The 16,921-nt window shown below is 52.4% G+C and overlaps 1 protein-coding gene across 3 annotated transcripts in view; it reads left to right on the forward strand.

Annotated features, from left to right (window-relative positions):
- LOC127586687 (ephrin type-B receptor 3-like) overlaps nucleotides 1-16,921 on the forward strand; it is a 64,714-nt gene that overhangs the window by 26,786 nt on the left and 21,007 nt on the right. The window contains exons 4-7 of one of the 3 annotated variants that reach the window (XM_052044820.1): nucleotides 4,492-4,647; nucleotides 7,967-8,299; nucleotides 8,831-8,958; nucleotides 9,828-9,990. In XM_052044820.1, the coding sequence (XP_051900780.1) occupies nucleotides 4,492-4,647; nucleotides 7,967-8,299; nucleotides 8,831-8,958; nucleotides 9,828-9,990 (780 nt within the window). The remainder of the gene's footprint in view (nucleotides 1-4,491; nucleotides 4,648-7,966; nucleotides 8,300-8,830; nucleotides 8,959-9,827; nucleotides 9,991-16,921) is intronic. The other 2 variants (XM_052044819.1, XM_052044821.1) reach the window with 2 other exon arrangements.

A 16,921-nucleotide genomic window follows, 5' to 3' on the forward strand; every position in this document is an offset into this window, starting at 1 on the left:
TCCGGCGCTGTGTGTGTGTGTGTGTGGGGAGTTTGCACGTTCTCCCTGTGACCACATGGGTTTCCCCCGGGTGCTCCGGTTCCCTCCTACGTCCCAACAACGTGCGGGTTCGGTGGGTTAATTGTCCCTCACAGTGCGGAGTGGGTGTGGGTTGGGGGTGTTGGTGGGAATGTAGGGAGAATAAAACGGGATCGGCGTAAATGGGTGATTGATGGTCGGCACGGACTCCGTGGGCCGAAGGGTCTGTTTACGTACTCTGTAGAACATGCAAGCCGTTGTTGTAGGTGGGGATGCCGTGGCAACGCTGTTTGAGACCTCTCCCTGCAGGCCCATGTTATAGTTAGGCCTCGCCATTTCCCTTTGGGTTAGTTCTCTCACAGAAAATGGGCAGGGGGTGTCCCCTGTGACTCTTCCTTTTCCAGCCATCCTCCCCTCGGGTGAGAGAGAATGTGGCGATCCCACTCCTGTCCATGCACTTGGGGACTGGTGTCAACCCAACATGGCCACCGATTGTGAAGGGATTCTCACCGACACCATCACCTCCTTGTTTTAATCCGTAATCTGCTTTGGGGGACGTTGGAGGGGAGAGGGTCATTGTTGCGGTGAATTTGCTCGGCCCAAGGTGATCTTCCTTGAGCCACCATGACCCTTCACCTCTGGCCCATCTCTTGACCTGATGTCCATTGGAGTTACTGACACTGCAGGAACATTCACTGGCACTGAGCCACCAATCGCAAACCAAAGACCCTTCGTACACAATAGTCATAGATAGATACCAGGCAGAAACGGGCCCTTTGGCCCACTGAATCTCTGCTGACTGTCGATTACACGCCCGCACTGATCCTACATTAATAAAATAAGACTTCTTTATTAGTCACATGTACATCGAAACACACAGTGAAATGCATCTTTGCGTAGAGTCTTCTGGGGGCAGCCCGCAAGTGTCGCCACACTTCTGGTGCCAACATAGCACGCCCAAAACTTCCTAACCCGTCCGTCTTTGGAATGTGGGAGGAAACCCACGCAGACACGGGGAGAACGTACAAACTCCTTACAGACAGCGGCGGGTATTGAACCCGGGTCGCTGGTGCTGTAATAGCATCATGCTAACCGCTACACTACCGTGCCTGCCCCCACCCCCACCCCCCCCCCCCATTTCATTCCCTCCACTTTCCCATCAACTCCTCCCAGATTCTACCTGCCACCCACACACTAAGGGGGCAATTTACGGCAGCTGATTAACCCACTGACCCGGGCGTCATTGGAATGTTGAAGGAAGAACATCCGGGGGAACCCACAGGAGAACTGTATATACACACACACACACACACACACACACACACACACACACACACACACACACACACACACACACACACACACACACACAGAGTGCTGGAGGTCAGGATTGAACACACACACACACACACACACACACACACACACACACACACAGCATCGGAGGTCAGGATCAAACCCATCAGACAGTGGCTGTACCCACTGTGCCAGCTGAAGAAAATTCAAAATGGGGAACCTCCTTCTGAATTCTCTAGATATTTTTCTTCTCCTGCCGTTAGCTTTCACTGCTGGGTGACTGTGGCGCAATGCACATCTAATTTGTCCTCATTGATTTACCCATTCCCCCCCCTTCCCTCCCTCACTAAAAGTCCGAGGCCATTGCCCAAAGCAATTAGTGCTGCTCGTTGGGGGAGAGCGAGCGAGGGGATCTGGGTCTAATTGCCTCACGCAGAGAGCTTCAGACTGCCAAACAATAAAAAAAAGGAGATTTATTCGTCTTGCAGACTTCTGTTCCGACGGATCCCTGTGGAGGGAGCAAGAGCGGGTGGGGAGGGGCAGACAAAGACCTCCCATCGGCCTGGGGAATGATTGAGGCTGAATTCCTACTTTTCTCTTGATTATGTGTTGGTTTTCCTCACTCCCAGCTCAAACTGAGGCCTGGAGAATGAAAGAGAAATATCTCAGACGACGGGGCGGGGGGGGGGTGGGGGGGAGGGGTGGTGAGGGAGTGGGGAGTGCCAAGGAGCTGAGGGTTTCCACTGAAGCCTCTGCAGGCCTAACGCTTGTGTGTAGTTTTGTTTTCCCTCCCACTGCAAGGAAGTTTGCGTTCCTTCAGCTGGAAGTAAAGATCAAAAGGCCCGAGGCAGTCAGGAGTGACGTGGGTTTCAGTTCTGGAAGGGAGGGGGGACGGAAAAAGTGTTTCTGCGCTGTGTGTAGCGGACAAGGCGTTCAGTCCAAGGCTGTCTGTGGCGGGAAGTCATGGGTGTTGGGTGATAGTTTTAGTGCTCAGAATGAAGGTGGGAGAGAGAGAGAGAGATGGGGGGAGAGAGGAGTCGGGGGGGGGGAGAGGAGAGGAGGGAGGGAGGGGGGGAGGAGGAGGAGGGAGGGTTGGGGGAGAGGAGAGGGAGGAGGGGAAAGAGGGAAGGTGGGGAGAGAAGGGAGGGAAGGTGGGGAGGGGAGGGCGGAGAGAGGGAGGGGGAGAGGGAGGAGGGGGAAGAAGAGGCGGTGAGAAGGGGAGAAGGAGTGGAGAGGAAAGGAGAGATGGGGAGAGAGAGGAGAGGTTGGGGGGGGGGGTGGGGGGGCATTTGACAGAGTCCGGCAGCCTCTCCCACCGCAGCACCAAAGGAATGTTGCAGTGTCAGAGGAGCTGACGTTTGGCTGAGATTGTAAAGCTAGGACCTGCTCATTTGTCGATGCTTGGGATCCCCCGACCTGTGGGTGGGAGAACGAGGGGTGGGGGGGGGGGATGCGGTGGTGGGGGGGTCGGGGGTGGGTGTGGGAAGAGTATGGGGATCCTACTATCCACATGCACACATTATCCCGGGATATGGGGCTGTATCCATGTGGAGTAATTGAGCAGAAGGGCAAGAGGTGTCCTCGTCAAGCATAACTAAACTCTGGAAAGGGTTGAAACTGAGGGACTGCACAGCTCCTGCGACTTGAGTTCGATACTGACCTCTGGTGCTGTCTGTCTGAAGTTTGCACAGAAAATTAATCATTTTTATTATTTTAATCAAAATGTTTTTGATTAATTTATAACACTTTTAAAGGGTATTTATTATAATTTATTTTAGATGGATTTCAGCTGTCTCTAGCCGTCCGATCATCAGTGGCGTCAGAGAATGGGGGGTGTCAGGAGCCTTGGGCAAGGCTTTTGTCTCTGGCTCCTGAGGCCTAGTTGTTGCCCAGGGATTGGGTTCACCTTGTGGACAGGCCTCGGCAGTTCGCTGAAGATCATAAGGTATAGGAGCAGAATTAGACCATTCAGCCCATCAAATCTGGTCCACCATTCGATAATGGCCGATTTTTTTTTTCAACCCCATTCTCCCCTTAGCCCCCTTACCAATCAAGAACCTATCGATCTCTGCCTTAACTATACCCAATGACTTGGCCTCCACAGCCCTCCCGAGGCAACGAATTCCACAGATTAACAACCCTCTGGCTGAAGAAATTCCTCCTCATGTCAGTTCTGAAGGGATATCCCTTTATTCTGAGGCTGTGCCCTCGGATCCTAGATTCTCCTACTGATGGAAACATCCTCTCCACGACTGCTCTATCTAGGCCTTTCAAGTTTTCGGTGGGTTTTCAATGAGATCTCCCCCCTCATCCTTCTGAACTCCATTGAGTACAGGCCCAGAGACGTCAAATGCTCCTCATATGTTAACCCTTTCATTCCCAGGATCATTGGACACTGATGCAGGAGGGAAAAGCAAAGCACTGAAAGGTTCCAATGCAATTTCCTTGGCTTCAGTGACAATTGTTGCCTGATCATATTGTGAGTAGTTTGGGACCCCATATCTGAGAAAGGATGTGCTGGCCCTGGAGAGGGTCCAGAGGAGGTTCACAAGAATATTTGTGGGAATGAAAGGGTTAATGTATGAGGAACGTTTGATGTCTCTGGGCCTGTACTCGATGGAGTTCAGAAGGATGAGGGGGGAATCTCATTGAAACCTCCCGGATACTGAAAGGCCTGGATAGAGTGGACGTGGAGAGGATGTTTCCATCAGTGGGAGAGTCCAGGATCTGAGGGCACAGCCTCAGAATAAAGGGACGTCCATTTAGAACTGAGATGAGGAGGAATTTCTTCAGCCAGAGGGCAGTGAATCTGTGGAATCGGTTGCCACCAAGGGCTGTGGAGGCCAAGTCATTGGGTGTATTTAAGGCAGAGATTGATAGGTTCTTGATTGGTGAGGGGGGGTTAAGGGTTACGAGGAGAAGGCAGGAGAATGGGGTTGAGAAGGAAGTCAACCATGATTGAATGGCGAAAAACAGCCTAATCCTGCTCCTTTATCTTATGGTCTGATAACATTTTACTGAAACATCTTGGGATATCGTAGCTGTATTAACTGCGCTGGATGCTTGCAAGTTGTCGTCCTCTTATTGAGGCGGCGAAATAGAACTTTCTGGAACACGAAAGATTTAACTACTTTTTTTTTCTCTCCACCACCCCCCCCCCCCCCCCACCCCTTCCAGCTTGTCCTGCAGGCAAGTTCAAAGCCAGCCAAGGCGAGGGTCCTTGCATCCCCTGCCCCCGGAATAGCCAGGCCACCTCCCAGGGCGCCACCTCCTGCACTTGCCTGCGGGGGCACTACCGAGCCAACAACGACCAGCCCGAGATGCCTTGCACCAGTAAGTGTACCTTGATCCTCGGAGCCATGGGTTCGAGACCGAGCTGGGGTTTCCCACAACTTGTTTCGGGAGGGCTTACGAGGCAGAGGAGCACTCGATAAATGGTGGTGTATTAAGAATGGAGGGGTCTTGGAATGGATGTCCATATATCCCATCGAGTCCATCAACCCATCGTCTGCCCCACCATTCAATTGCAACTGACTTTTTTCTCTCAACCCCATTCTCCCACCTTCTCCCTTTAACCCTCTTACCAATCAAGAACTTGTCAATCTCTGCCCCAATGACTTGGCCTCCACAGCCCTTGAATTCCACAGATTCACTGCCCTCTGGCTGAAAAGATTCCTCTTCCTCTCTAAAGGGATGTCCCTTTATTTTGAGGCTGTGCCCTTGGATCCTGGACTCTCCCACTGATGGAAACATCCTCTCCACGTCCACTCTATCCAGGCCTTTCAGTATCCGGCAGGTTTCAATGAGAATCCCCCCTCATCTTTCTGAACACCAAGTCCAGGACCAGAGACATCAAACGCACCTCATTAACCCTTTCATTTCCGGGATCATTCTTGTGACCCTCTCCAGGGCCAGCACATCTTTCCTTAGATATGGGGCCCAAAATTGCTCACGATATTCTAGATGTGACCTGACCAATGCCTTATAAAGCCTCAGCATTACATCCTTGCTTTTATATTTCAGTTCTCTCAAAACAAGTGCCAACATTGCATCTGCTGCCTTTTCGACCAACTCAACTTGCAAGTTAACCTTGAGGGAATCCTGAACTAGGAGTCTCAAGTCCCTTTACTTCTCTGATTTCTGAATTCTCTCTCCATTTGGAAAATAGTCTACACCTTTATCCTTCCTACCAAAGTGCATGACCCCACACTTCCCTGTGCTGTATTCTATCTGCCACTTCTTTGCCCACTTTGATAAGGAAGCAATGAAGAAATAAGAGACTCTCTGTCAGTCAAAGCTTTGAAGAGCGCAGTGGTACAGTAGATAAAGCTGCTGCCTCAAACCTCCAGCGACCCCGGTTCGATCCTGACCCTTTGTTTCTGTGATTGGACAACTATAGTTACCAGACAAGAGTGGATATGTTGCAGTTGTTTTCTTTGGAACAGAGTAGGCTGAGAAGCGATTCTAACTGAGGTGTGTAAAATTACAAGGGGTTCTGGAAAGGGTGCAGGAGAAACATCCGTTTCCTATACCAGAGAGGTTGATAACTCAGGACCAGGAGCGGAGTTCCTTGGGGGAAGGATTAGAGGAGAGTTATGGGTAATCCTGGGGGTTCTAGAGGGTCACTGCCTGGAAGCCTTAAAACATCTCGAATCCTGAGGGGATGTGACAGGGGAGATGTTTCCACCAGTGGGAGAGTCTTGAATGAGGGAACAGAGAGCAGAGGGACCTTGGGGTGCAAATCCATGGCTCACTGAAAGTGGCTACACAGGTCGCTAGGGTGGTAAAGAAGGTTTATGGAATGCTTCTTTCATTAACCGAGGTATTAAGTCAAGAAGTTATGATGCATCTCTATAGAACTCTGGTTTAGCTGCATTTAGACCATTGCGTGCAGTTGTGGTCACCTCACTACAGAAAGGATGTCGAGGCTTTAGAGAGGGTGCAGAGGAGGTTTACTAGGATGCTCCCTGGATTAGAGGGCATGTGCTATCAGGAGAGGCTGGACAAACTTGGGCTCTTTTCTCTGGAGTGGCGGAGGCTGAGGGATGATCTGTTGGAAGTGTATAAAATTCCGAGGGGCATAGATAGGGTGGACAAGCAATTCCTTTTCCCCATTATTGAATGATCCAATACCAGAGGGCGTGCATTTAAGGTGAGACGGGGTAGGTTCAGAACAGATATCAGGTAAGTTTTTTACTCGGAGAGTGGTGGATGCCTGGAATGCGTTGCCTGATAGGGTAGTAGAGGCAAATTCATTGGGGGCTTTTAAGAGGGGCTTGGATGGGCACATGAATGAGAGGAAGATGGAGGGATATGGGATTTCTGCGGATAGAAGGGATTAGCTATGTTGGCACAACATTGTGGGCCAAAGAGCCTGTTCTGTGCTGTATTGTCCTAGAGTTACAGGATTTGGGAGCAGTCATTTTAGCACTGAGATGTGTAGGGACAGAGGGTGGGAAATCTCTAGAATTCTCTACTCTGGAGTCTGGATCACTGGGGGGGGGCGTGGATTCAAACAGGAGGGGGATAAATTTTTGAACGATCGGGGAATTGAGGGGAACTGGTGCAGGAGAGGAGATGAGGCCTGGGGCAGATCAGCCATGGATAGTATTGAATAGTGGGTCCTCTCACCTTAAACCCACGCCCTATAGTTTTTAGTTCCTCTTTTCAGGGTTGCTGAATTTTTGGTGTTGTGGATCACGAGGATGGTTGTTTAAGGCTACAGCAGAATAGAGAAAGTTGGCAAATGGAATTTAATCGTGGCAAGGTGATGCATTTTGGGAAGTCAAGCAAAGATAAGGGCAGACACAGTAAATGGTAGGGCCTTGGGGAGTGTTGATGAACACAGGAACCTCGGGGTGGAAGTCCGCAGATCCCTGACGGGGGCAGCACAGATGGCTGAGGTGGTGAAGAAGGCACGGAATGATTGTCCTCGTTTTCCATGGCATAAAACAGACGTCGTGGACAATCCACACGTGCCCACTGCTCTACTCTCTCTACACTCATAACTGTGTGGCTAAGCACAGCTCAAACGCCATCTACAAATTTGCCGATGACCCCACTGTTGTTGGTAGAATCACAGATCACTCAACGATTCAGGAACAGCTTCTTCCCCTCCGCCATCAGATTTCTGAATGGTCCCTGAATACTACCTCGCTATTCATTTTTTTTGCACTATTTATCTTTTGTAATTTATAATAATTTCATGTCTTCACACTGTACTGCTGCCGCAAAACAACAAATTTCACGTCATGTAAATCCAATTCTGATTATAAGATATTAGTTAGGCCACAGCTGTGGTGCACCAATTGTGTGCAGTTCCTGTCACCACATGATGGGAAGGGCGTAACTGCGCTGGGGACCGGGCAGCGGGACCTCACCAGGAGGTTGCCTGGATTGGAGCGTTTGGGCTCGGAGGAGGGATCGGATAGGCTGAGCTTGTTTTCCCTGCCATGTCTGCTCTTTGGGGACCACGTGCTCCCTCTCCTGGGGCGCTCAGACGTGGACGTATCCTCGGAAGAGGGGCGGACAGCCGGCTTGGATGGGAGGGGGGGAGCATGCCACTTTGGCTGACAGGATGTCCCTTCCTGGGACACTCTGTGTTGGGGGTGAGGTTTGCTGTTGGTTACCGAACCGTTTTCCCGTCACCCAGCCATACCCACCAAGCCGCGGGACGTGAGGGCAACGGTCAACGACACCACGGTGACGTTGGAGTGGAGCGAACCGCTGGATGCCGGGGGGAGGGACGACCTGACCTACACGGTGGCCTGCCGCCGGCTCCAGGAGCGGGGGCCCCCTGCCCCCTGCGCCGAGGACGTCCGGTTCTCCCCCCGGCAGCACGGCCTCAAGCAGCGGTGGGTCATCATCAGCCGGCTCCAGCCCCACACTGGCTACGTCTTTGAGGTGCAGGCACACAACGGGGTGTCCAGCAGGAGTGGCTTCCAACCGCGCTCCACTGCCATCAACGTCACCACCAGTCAGGACGGTGAGTGTGCCGGGGCTGGGGGCGGGGTCTGGTGCACACAGGGTGGGGCTTTATACCAGCTGGGGCGGGGCCTGGTACACATGGGGCGGGGCCTGGTACACATGGGGCGGGGCATTGTAGGTCTAAGGGCGGGGCTTGGTATGGGCTGCGGGTGGGGGTGTTCATTATTAATGGGACCTTGCGTGGTTCCCCCCTGCTCCCCTTCTCTCTCCGTTCCCCCCCGGTCCCCTTCTCTTTCCGTTCCCCTCCTCTTCCCCCCTCCTCTTCCCCCCTCCTCATCTGCCCTCCTCTTCTGCCCTCCTCATCCCCCCTCCTCATCCCCCCTCCTCATCTCCCCTCCTCATCGCCCCTCCTCATCCCCCCTCATCTCCCCCCTCCTCTCCCCCCTCCCAATGGGCCATTCGTTGTGTTCACCTGTGGGATCTTGCTGTGCACGGATGCTCCACTTCCCTGTGGTCTTGTGTGGGGGTGGGACCTGGGCTCCTGGACTGGGCTGTGATGCTGGGATACGGTTTCTCCCCACCCCCACAGACCACCCACTGGCCATCAGTGAGATCCAGCAGACCACCAGGACCAAGACCAGCATCGCCCTCCGCTGGCCCATCCCCTCCGAACTCCACGGCCGCGTCCTCGACTACGAGGTCAAGTACTACGAGAAGGTATGGGATTGTCCTCTCGTCTGTCCTCCCTCAACATCCTCACTCCCCCCCCCCCCGCCTACTCGCCCCTTGCTTCCTGCTGGACAGGGAGTGAGGTGAGGGCAGAGGTGGCTCCGGGTGTTAGTGGTTGAGGGGTGGGAGGGGAACAGAGGGAGGGGAAGAGGAGGGATGGGGATAGGGAGGTGGAGAGGAGAGGGAGGGGGAGGTTGGGGGATGGGAGGGAGGGAGTGGAAATGGGTAGAGTGAGTGAGAGGAGGGGGGAAGGGGAGGGAGGGAGAGGAAAATAATGGTTAGGCAGAGAGGAACGAAGGGAGATTAAGAAGGTGGAGAGGAAGAGAAATAAGGGAAGGGACAAGGGATGAGAGGAAGAGGGAGGGAAAGAAAAAATGAGAGAGAGCCTAAGGGAGGTGGGGGTCGGGAATGGAGGGAAGGTGGATCCAGGAGGGAGAGCGTTCCCAAGAACAGCAAGGGTTTTTGGGATCAGGCCGTGGCCTCCGGAGGTGGAACATGTGGTCCAGTCGGACGCCCCCACTTCCGGTACTGAAGGAGTGCTGCACTGTCGGGGCTGGGGGGCTGTTCAAACATTAAGCGGAGCCCCTCCTGCACTCGGTCCCAGGGTTGTTGTTTTGTGGGATGTCTCCATGGTATCCTGGGTCGTCTGACTGACGTCACCCATGGACGCGTTTGACCGCCGTGTTCGGCCTGTTGCCTTGCACAAAATGGCCGCCGTCTTCTCCCACAATGCACCAGAGCCTCCATGTTCGGTGGACACCATTGGAGGTAATGGAGAGAGGGCGATAAGGACGTCGAAGGGCCGTTTGCCATCCCGGCTGGGGAATCTGACCCCGTTGCTCCCTGTCCTTCCGCAGGAGAAGAATGAATCCAGTGCCTCTCACGTCAACAGCTCCACAAACTCCCTGGCGATAGACGGGCTGAGGAGCGGGGTTGTCTACGTGGTCCAGGTTCGGGCCAGGACGGAAGCCGGTTATGGAAGGTTCAGCAGAAAGAACGACTTCTGGACCCTGGGCACAGGTACAGGAAAGTCCCAGGATTTAGTCCAGTGTAGGCCTCAGCTCTCCCCTCTTTGGTATCACTGTGGAATTTCCTGGGAGCCTCCTGGAATTAAGTATTTATCTTTAAATGAAGCAAAACCGCAGTGACTGTTGAGAACATTTTGTGTGTTTCTTCATTGCTTTGGTCAGTTGTGAATACACCAGAGATGTTAGGTAGGGGGGAGAAATCAAGTTGTCGAGTTTATTGTCATGTGCACATGTACAGTGAGGTACAGGTACAGTGAAAATCTTGCTTGCAGCAGCATCACAGGCACGTAGGTACAGACAACACACAGAGCATAAATCGTACGTAAATTATACAAGACAATGAAGAGAGAGACTGTGCAAAACAGGACATTAGTGCCAAAAAAACAGAGTCAAGTCCACGGCAGTGCAAGAGGTGGTCCGTAGTGTTCCGTTGCTGAGGTAGGGTTAGGGTTGTGCAGGTCGGTTCAAGAACCTGATGGTTGTAGGAAAGTAGCTGTTCCTGAACCTGGTGGTGTGGGACTCCAGGCTTCTGTACCTCCTGCCCGACGGGAGCTGTGAGAAGGTGGCACGGCCCGGATGGTGGGGGATCCTTGATGATGGATGTTGCCTTCTTCAGGCAGCGCCTCCTGTAGATACCACTGACGGTGGAGAGGGCTGTGCCCGTGATGGACCGGCTGCTGTGTCCACTACTCTCTGCAGCCTCGTGTGTTGGAATTGCCGTACCAGGCCGTGATGCAACCAGTCAGGATACTTCCAGCAGTGCATCTATAGAAGTTTATTTGGCGACGTGCGGAATCTCTTTAACTTCCTAAGAGAGTAGAGGTGCTGGTATGCCTTCTTCATGGTTGTAACTATGTGCTGGGCTCAGGGCAGGTCATCTGAGATGTTAATGCTGGGAGTGTTAGAGTATTTAGTTAGAGTATTTTCAGTCAGTTTGGTTGCTGATGTGGGATCTCAAGGTTCCATGTGTACCCCTGACAGAGGTTTGTCCAGTTTCGGTCTTGAATTTGCTTCTTTAAGATAAGATATCTTTATTAGTCACATGTACATTGAAACACACAGTGAAATACATCTTTTTGCGTAGAATGTTCTGGGGGGCAGCCACAAGTGTCACCACGCTTCTGGCGCCAACATAGCATGCCCACAATTTACTAACCCATACGTCTTTTGGAATGTGGGAGGAAACCGGAGCAACCTGGAGGAAACCCACGCAGACACGGGGAGAATGTACAAACTCCTTACAGACAGCGGCCAGAATTGATCCCGGGTCGCTGGCGCTGTAAAGCGTTATGCTAACTGCTACACTACCGTGCCTGCCTTTCACTCCATCACCACATCTACTTCCCCCACCACCACCCCTCGGAAACATCGACCATCCATCCCGTCTGGGAATCCGCTGGCACTGAGCCTCTCGTCTTGTTTGCAGATAACCCGAGCCGCCGGGAAGAACTCTTCCTCATCACCAGTTCGCAGCGGTTCATCTTCGTCCTCCTGGTGTTGGCCGTGGTGGCAGTGGTCTGTTTCAGGTACGGCTGGGCACGTGGGATCCCTTAGAATGGGGCCCTCCCTCCGACCTGGGAACAGCAGCTGAAACTGGAATTGCTGAGAGGGCGGGGCCAGATTATAATTTGCGAGTGTTCAACATGTGGGGTGGCTTTGGCAAAAACCAGCAATTAATCCATGTCCGACAGGACGGAGGGATCGGGAGCAAGTGATCGGAGCAGAGGTGAGAAGTGGGCCCTCGAGTTGCACAGCAGGGACACAGACCATTCGGCCCACCAATTCCATTCTGACCCATGGGCACCCATCCATAATTAATCCCATCTTCCACCACCTAGCCCATAGCCTTCTATCCCTGGGCGATTCAAGTGCCTGTCCGGACACTTCTTAAATGCCGTCAGTGACTCTGCTTCCATCACTCTCTCTGGAAGTGTGTTCCGGGTACTCACCGCACTCCAGGACGGAAAAGTTCCCCTGAGGTCCCCTCTAAATCTCTTGCCCCTTTTCCTAGATCCATCTAGTTTTATCTACCTCTGATGTGGCAGAAAGTTTCCCGCCATCTACTCTGTCTATACCCTCTAGAATTGTATATACCTCAATTGTGTCCCCTCTTAACCCAGGGAGAACAGACCTAAGGGGGCTGGGAATGGAAGTGTATAAAGTCCAAACTGGGATTTCCATGTTTTCCTATGGCGTAGAAGGAGGCCATTTGGCCCATGGAATCTATGCTGGCTCACAGACCAATCCCATTCTTCCTGCTCGTTTCCCCTCTAACCTATGCCCGCCACCAACCTGCACAATTTACAGCGGCCCGATTTAACCCACTGACCCTGCACGTCGTTGGGATGTGAGAGGGAACCGGAGCACCCGGGGGAAACCCACGCAGTCATAGGGGGAACGTGCAATCTCCGCACGCGTACACACCACACACACACACACACACACACACACACACACACACACACACACACACACACAGCGCCGGAGGTTGGGATCAAACCCAGGTCTCTGGAGCCATGAGGTGGCAGCCCTATGCAATGTGAAGATTCCCCTAGTTTTGGGTCAGGGTTAAGATGCCGCTGGCGACAATTAACCAACGATCGCCCCTATCTCCACTGGTATCATCTGGCGGGTATCCCAGTCACCTCCTTCAGTGGTCTGTATCCCAAGCTCCGGAATTCTTCCCTCCCCACACCTCCCTTAAGGCACCGAGTCCTCATTGTCTCCTCTCTCCCGACAGGAAGCAGCGCAAGCGGGATCCGGACTATTCCGAGAAGATGCCCCCGACAGCTGGTAGGTCCTCCGTCTGAGATCTCTGAGCTTGAGAGAGGAGCGGGAGGAAACTGACTGGGGGTGAGGATTCTATTCCACCGTGCAATGAGATCATGGCCCATTCTTTAATTGGGCACAGTTTACCTCCCGTGATTCGCCTGGCCATTGATACCCATTCCCAGTGGAGCGGCATTGGGTGTGAGGGGTGGGAAAGCTGGGCAAGGCTGCCCAGACTGAGTCCTTTGGCAGGAGGTGTGTCTAGACTGGTGTTCTTGATCTTGGGGGCTCAAGATCAAGGCCTCTTGGGCTGGAGGTTCTAGATCGAAGCCCCTGGTTGTGGGGTTCTAGATCAAGATCCTTCTATTGGGGTCCCTGTGTTGGGGGTCGTAGATCGAAGTCCATGTTCGGGGATCTAGATCAAGGCCACTTGGGTTGGGGGCTCTAGGTCGAGGCCCTTGGTTTGTGGGTTCTAGATCTGGGCCCTTGCGTTGGGGGTTGTGGATCGAAGTAATTGTGTTGGTGGTTCTAGATCGATGCCCATTGGGTTGGTGGGTCTAGATCAAGGCCCTTGGGTTGGCAGCTCTAGATCGAGGTCCAGTTGAGTTGGGGAATCTAGACTGAGGCCCTGGGTTGGGGTTCTAGATTAGGGCTCTGGGTTGGGATTCTAGCTCAAAGCCATGGATTGGGGAATTTTAGATCAAGGCACTTAAGTTGGGGGCTTGAAATCAAGGCACTTAAGTTGGGGGCTTGAAATCAAGGCTCTTGGGCTGGAAGATCAGAATCTTTGGGTTGGAGGGTTCTAGATCGAGTCCTCTTGGGTTGGGGGCTTGGGCTGGGAGTTCTAAAACGAGGCCTTATTTGGGACGGGAGTTCTAGAACAAAGCCTTTGTGTTGGGGACGTCCTTGGATCAGAGCTCTTGGACTGGGGTCTTGTCTAGACAGCCACTTGAAGAGCCCGTCTAGACTGAAACCCTCAGTCTGGAAGATGAGGCGAGACCCCTCGCAATCATTGGCCACATTGTGAGCCAGTGGGGCCAAAGGTAGGTTGTCGAGGGTTCCCATCCTCAGCGGAAGCCAACGAACGAGGGCCTCGTCTCATTGGCTGGAATTGGGGACCAATCGAACCGAGAACCAACGACGTGTTGCTCGGCGACCTGTCTCCCGGTAACCTCTTCCTCATTACTCCGCAGGTGTTCCAGGCATCAAAGTCTACATCGACCCCTTCACCTACGAGGATCCCAACGAGGCCGTCCGCGAATTTGCCAAGGAGATTGATGTGTCCTATGTGAAAATCGAAGAAGTTATTGGTGCCGGTAAGTGAAGATCCACTCTGCCAGTGGCTTGGTCAGCATTGGTCTTTGGGGAGCCTCTGTTGCCTACGTGTGTGTTTGTGCATTGGGATCGTCACCCATTTGTCTATTATTTTACATTTTTCAAAATATATTCTATAAATAATCGGTACACATCTATCTCCACAATGGGTCACTGCCTCAACGCATCCATGAGGTGTTTGAGAGACAAGACCCACCCCCTCAGCGTCCAGTGGGAGCTGCACCCTGGTCATTCTCTCTTCTCCCCTCTCCCATCAGGTAGAAGATACAGGAGCCTGAGGGCACGTACCACCAGACTTAAGGACAGCTTCTACCCCACTGTGATAAGACTATTGAACGGTTCCCTTATACAATGAGATAGACTCTGACTTCACGATCTACCTGTTGTGACCTTGCACCTTATTGCACTGCACTTTCTCTGTAGCTGTGACACTTTACTCTGTACTGTTATTGTTTTTACCTGTACTACCTCAATGCACTCTGTACTAACTCAATGTAACTGCACTGTGTAATGAACTGACCTGTACGATCGGTTTGCAAGATAAGTTTTTCACTGTACCTCGGTACAAGTGACAGAAATATACCAATACCGTAGACTGTGGTACATCCCCGCCGAGCTTCAGTGCGCCCCTCAGCATGTCCTCCTGCACCCTGGTCGGCAGCATTTCCTGACGGACAACACCTTACACAGAAAGACCAACAACTTCCAGGCAGACCAATGTGGGTCTTTCACCGAGCCGATGATCTTCCAGCGGCAGTCGATGGCTGTCTCGGTGTGTGTGTGTGTGTGTCCCTGGGAACAGCCCGTAGATAAGATAAGATATTTTTATTAGTCACACAGCAACATGCATTTTTTTGCGTAGAGTGTTCTGGGGGGCAGCCCACAAGTGTTGCCACGCTTCCAGCGCCAACGTAGCACACCCACGACTTCCTAACCCGTACGTCTTTGGAGTGTGGGAGGAAACCGGAGCACCCGGAGGAGACCCACGCAGACACGGGGAGAACGTACAAACTCCTTACAGACAGCGGCCGGAATTGAACCCAGGTCGCTGGCGCTGTAATAGCGTTACGCTGACCGCTACACTACCGTGCCTGCCCATCAGAGAGTGCTCTGTTATGCAGGATGAACCAAGACGAGGTTCATTTTGTCTTTCTAAACATACTATATCATAAAAAGAGCAATGCAGTCAGTACAAGTTTTTACATTCGCCGAACCAATACTGTCCATCGATTCCTCTCACCGTGATTATATGCCTCTGTCACATCCTCTGGCGACATGTTCCTTACAACTGCCACCCTCTGTGTGGAAAGATTTGCCCCTCAGATTGAGCACAGTGCTTAAAAGGCATTCGGACAGGTCGTATAGAGTAATACAGCACAGAAACAGGCCCTTCGGCCCAACTCGTCCATGCCGACCAAGATTCTCATCTGTGCTGGCCCCATTTGCCTGCATTTGGCCCATGTCCCTCCATATCCATCCGTGTACCTGTCCAAATGTCTCTTAAGCGTTCTTATTGTACCTGCCTCAACCACTTCCTCTCTCAGCTCCAGATACAGAGATACAGACCACCCTCTGAAGTTGCCCCTCAGGTTCCTATTAAATCTTTCCGTTGTGCTCATAAACCTAGGCCCTCTAGTTTTAGACTCGCCTACGCTTGGAAAAGGACTACCTACCTTATATGCCCGGCATAGTTTTATAAACCTCTCTTATGTCACCTCTCAGCCTCCATTGCTCCAAGGAAAACAGACCCAGCCTACCCAATCTCCTGATCTCTCCAATCCAGGCAACATCCTTGTGATCTTTTCTGCATCGTCTCTCGCTTAGTCACGCCCTTCTAACATATACTGACCAGAAGCAGAGAATTAGCCAGGGCACCAATACTCAATACAAGAGGGCATGGCTTTAAATTAATGGGTGGGAAGTTCAAGGGAGATATCAGAAGAAGGTTTTTTTTACCCAGAGTGGTTGGGGCATGGAACGCGCTGCCTGGGGCGGTGGTGGAGGCAGGTACGTTGGTCAAATTCAAGAGATTGCTAGATGAGCACATGGAGGAATTTAAAATAGAGGGGTATGTGGGAGGAAGGGGTTAGATAGTCTTAGGCGAGGTTTAAAGGTCGGCACAACATTGTGGGCCGAAGGGCCTGTATTGTGCTGTACTGTTCTATTAGACAGTAGGGGAGTGGAAGATGGCAGGACGGTGGAGCTGAGCCCAAGATACAGTCAGTCGTCTTGTTTTAGGAATGCTGAGGCAAGTTCGAGGGGGCTGTCTCTGTTTCTTAATTGGGTGAATATTGGCAGATGGGGAGAGAGTTACAGAGAGAGAGAAGTGGAGTGAGAGGAATTGGGGAGCTCGTGCAAAGAGCTAGCATGGATGTGACAGGCCAAATGGCCTTTTGCGGTGTGGAGCGTAGGTCACGGTGGCAGGTGCCCACTGGAGTTTCACCAATGTTGTCATTGCAGGCGAGTTCGGGGAGGTGTGCCGGGGGCGTCTGAAAGTCCCAGGCAAAAGAGAAATCTACGTGGCCATCAAGACGTTGAAAGGAGGCTACACGGACAAGCAGAGGCGGGACTTCCTGAGTGAAGCAAGCATCATGGGACAGTTTGATCACCCCAACATCATCCACCTGGAGGGCGTGGTCACCAACAGTTGCCCGGTCATGATCATCACAGAGTTCATGGAGAACGGTGCCCTCGACTCCTTTTTACGGGTGAGCTGGTTGGGACTCAATTGATTTGGGTTGAACAGGGCCATCCATCCAACCTGGTGGCTGACTGTGGCCGTTCTGGAGTTGGAAGTCTTGTTTGGAGATGGGTGGTGG

The sequence above is a fragment of the Pristis pectinata genome, chromosome 37, assembly GCF_009764475.1.
Source record: "Pristis pectinata isolate sPriPec2 chromosome 37, sPriPec2.1.pri, whole genome shotgun sequence".
Classification (NCBI taxonomy): domain Eukaryota; kingdom Metazoa; phylum Chordata; class Chondrichthyes; order Rhinopristiformes; family Pristidae; genus Pristis; species Pristis pectinata.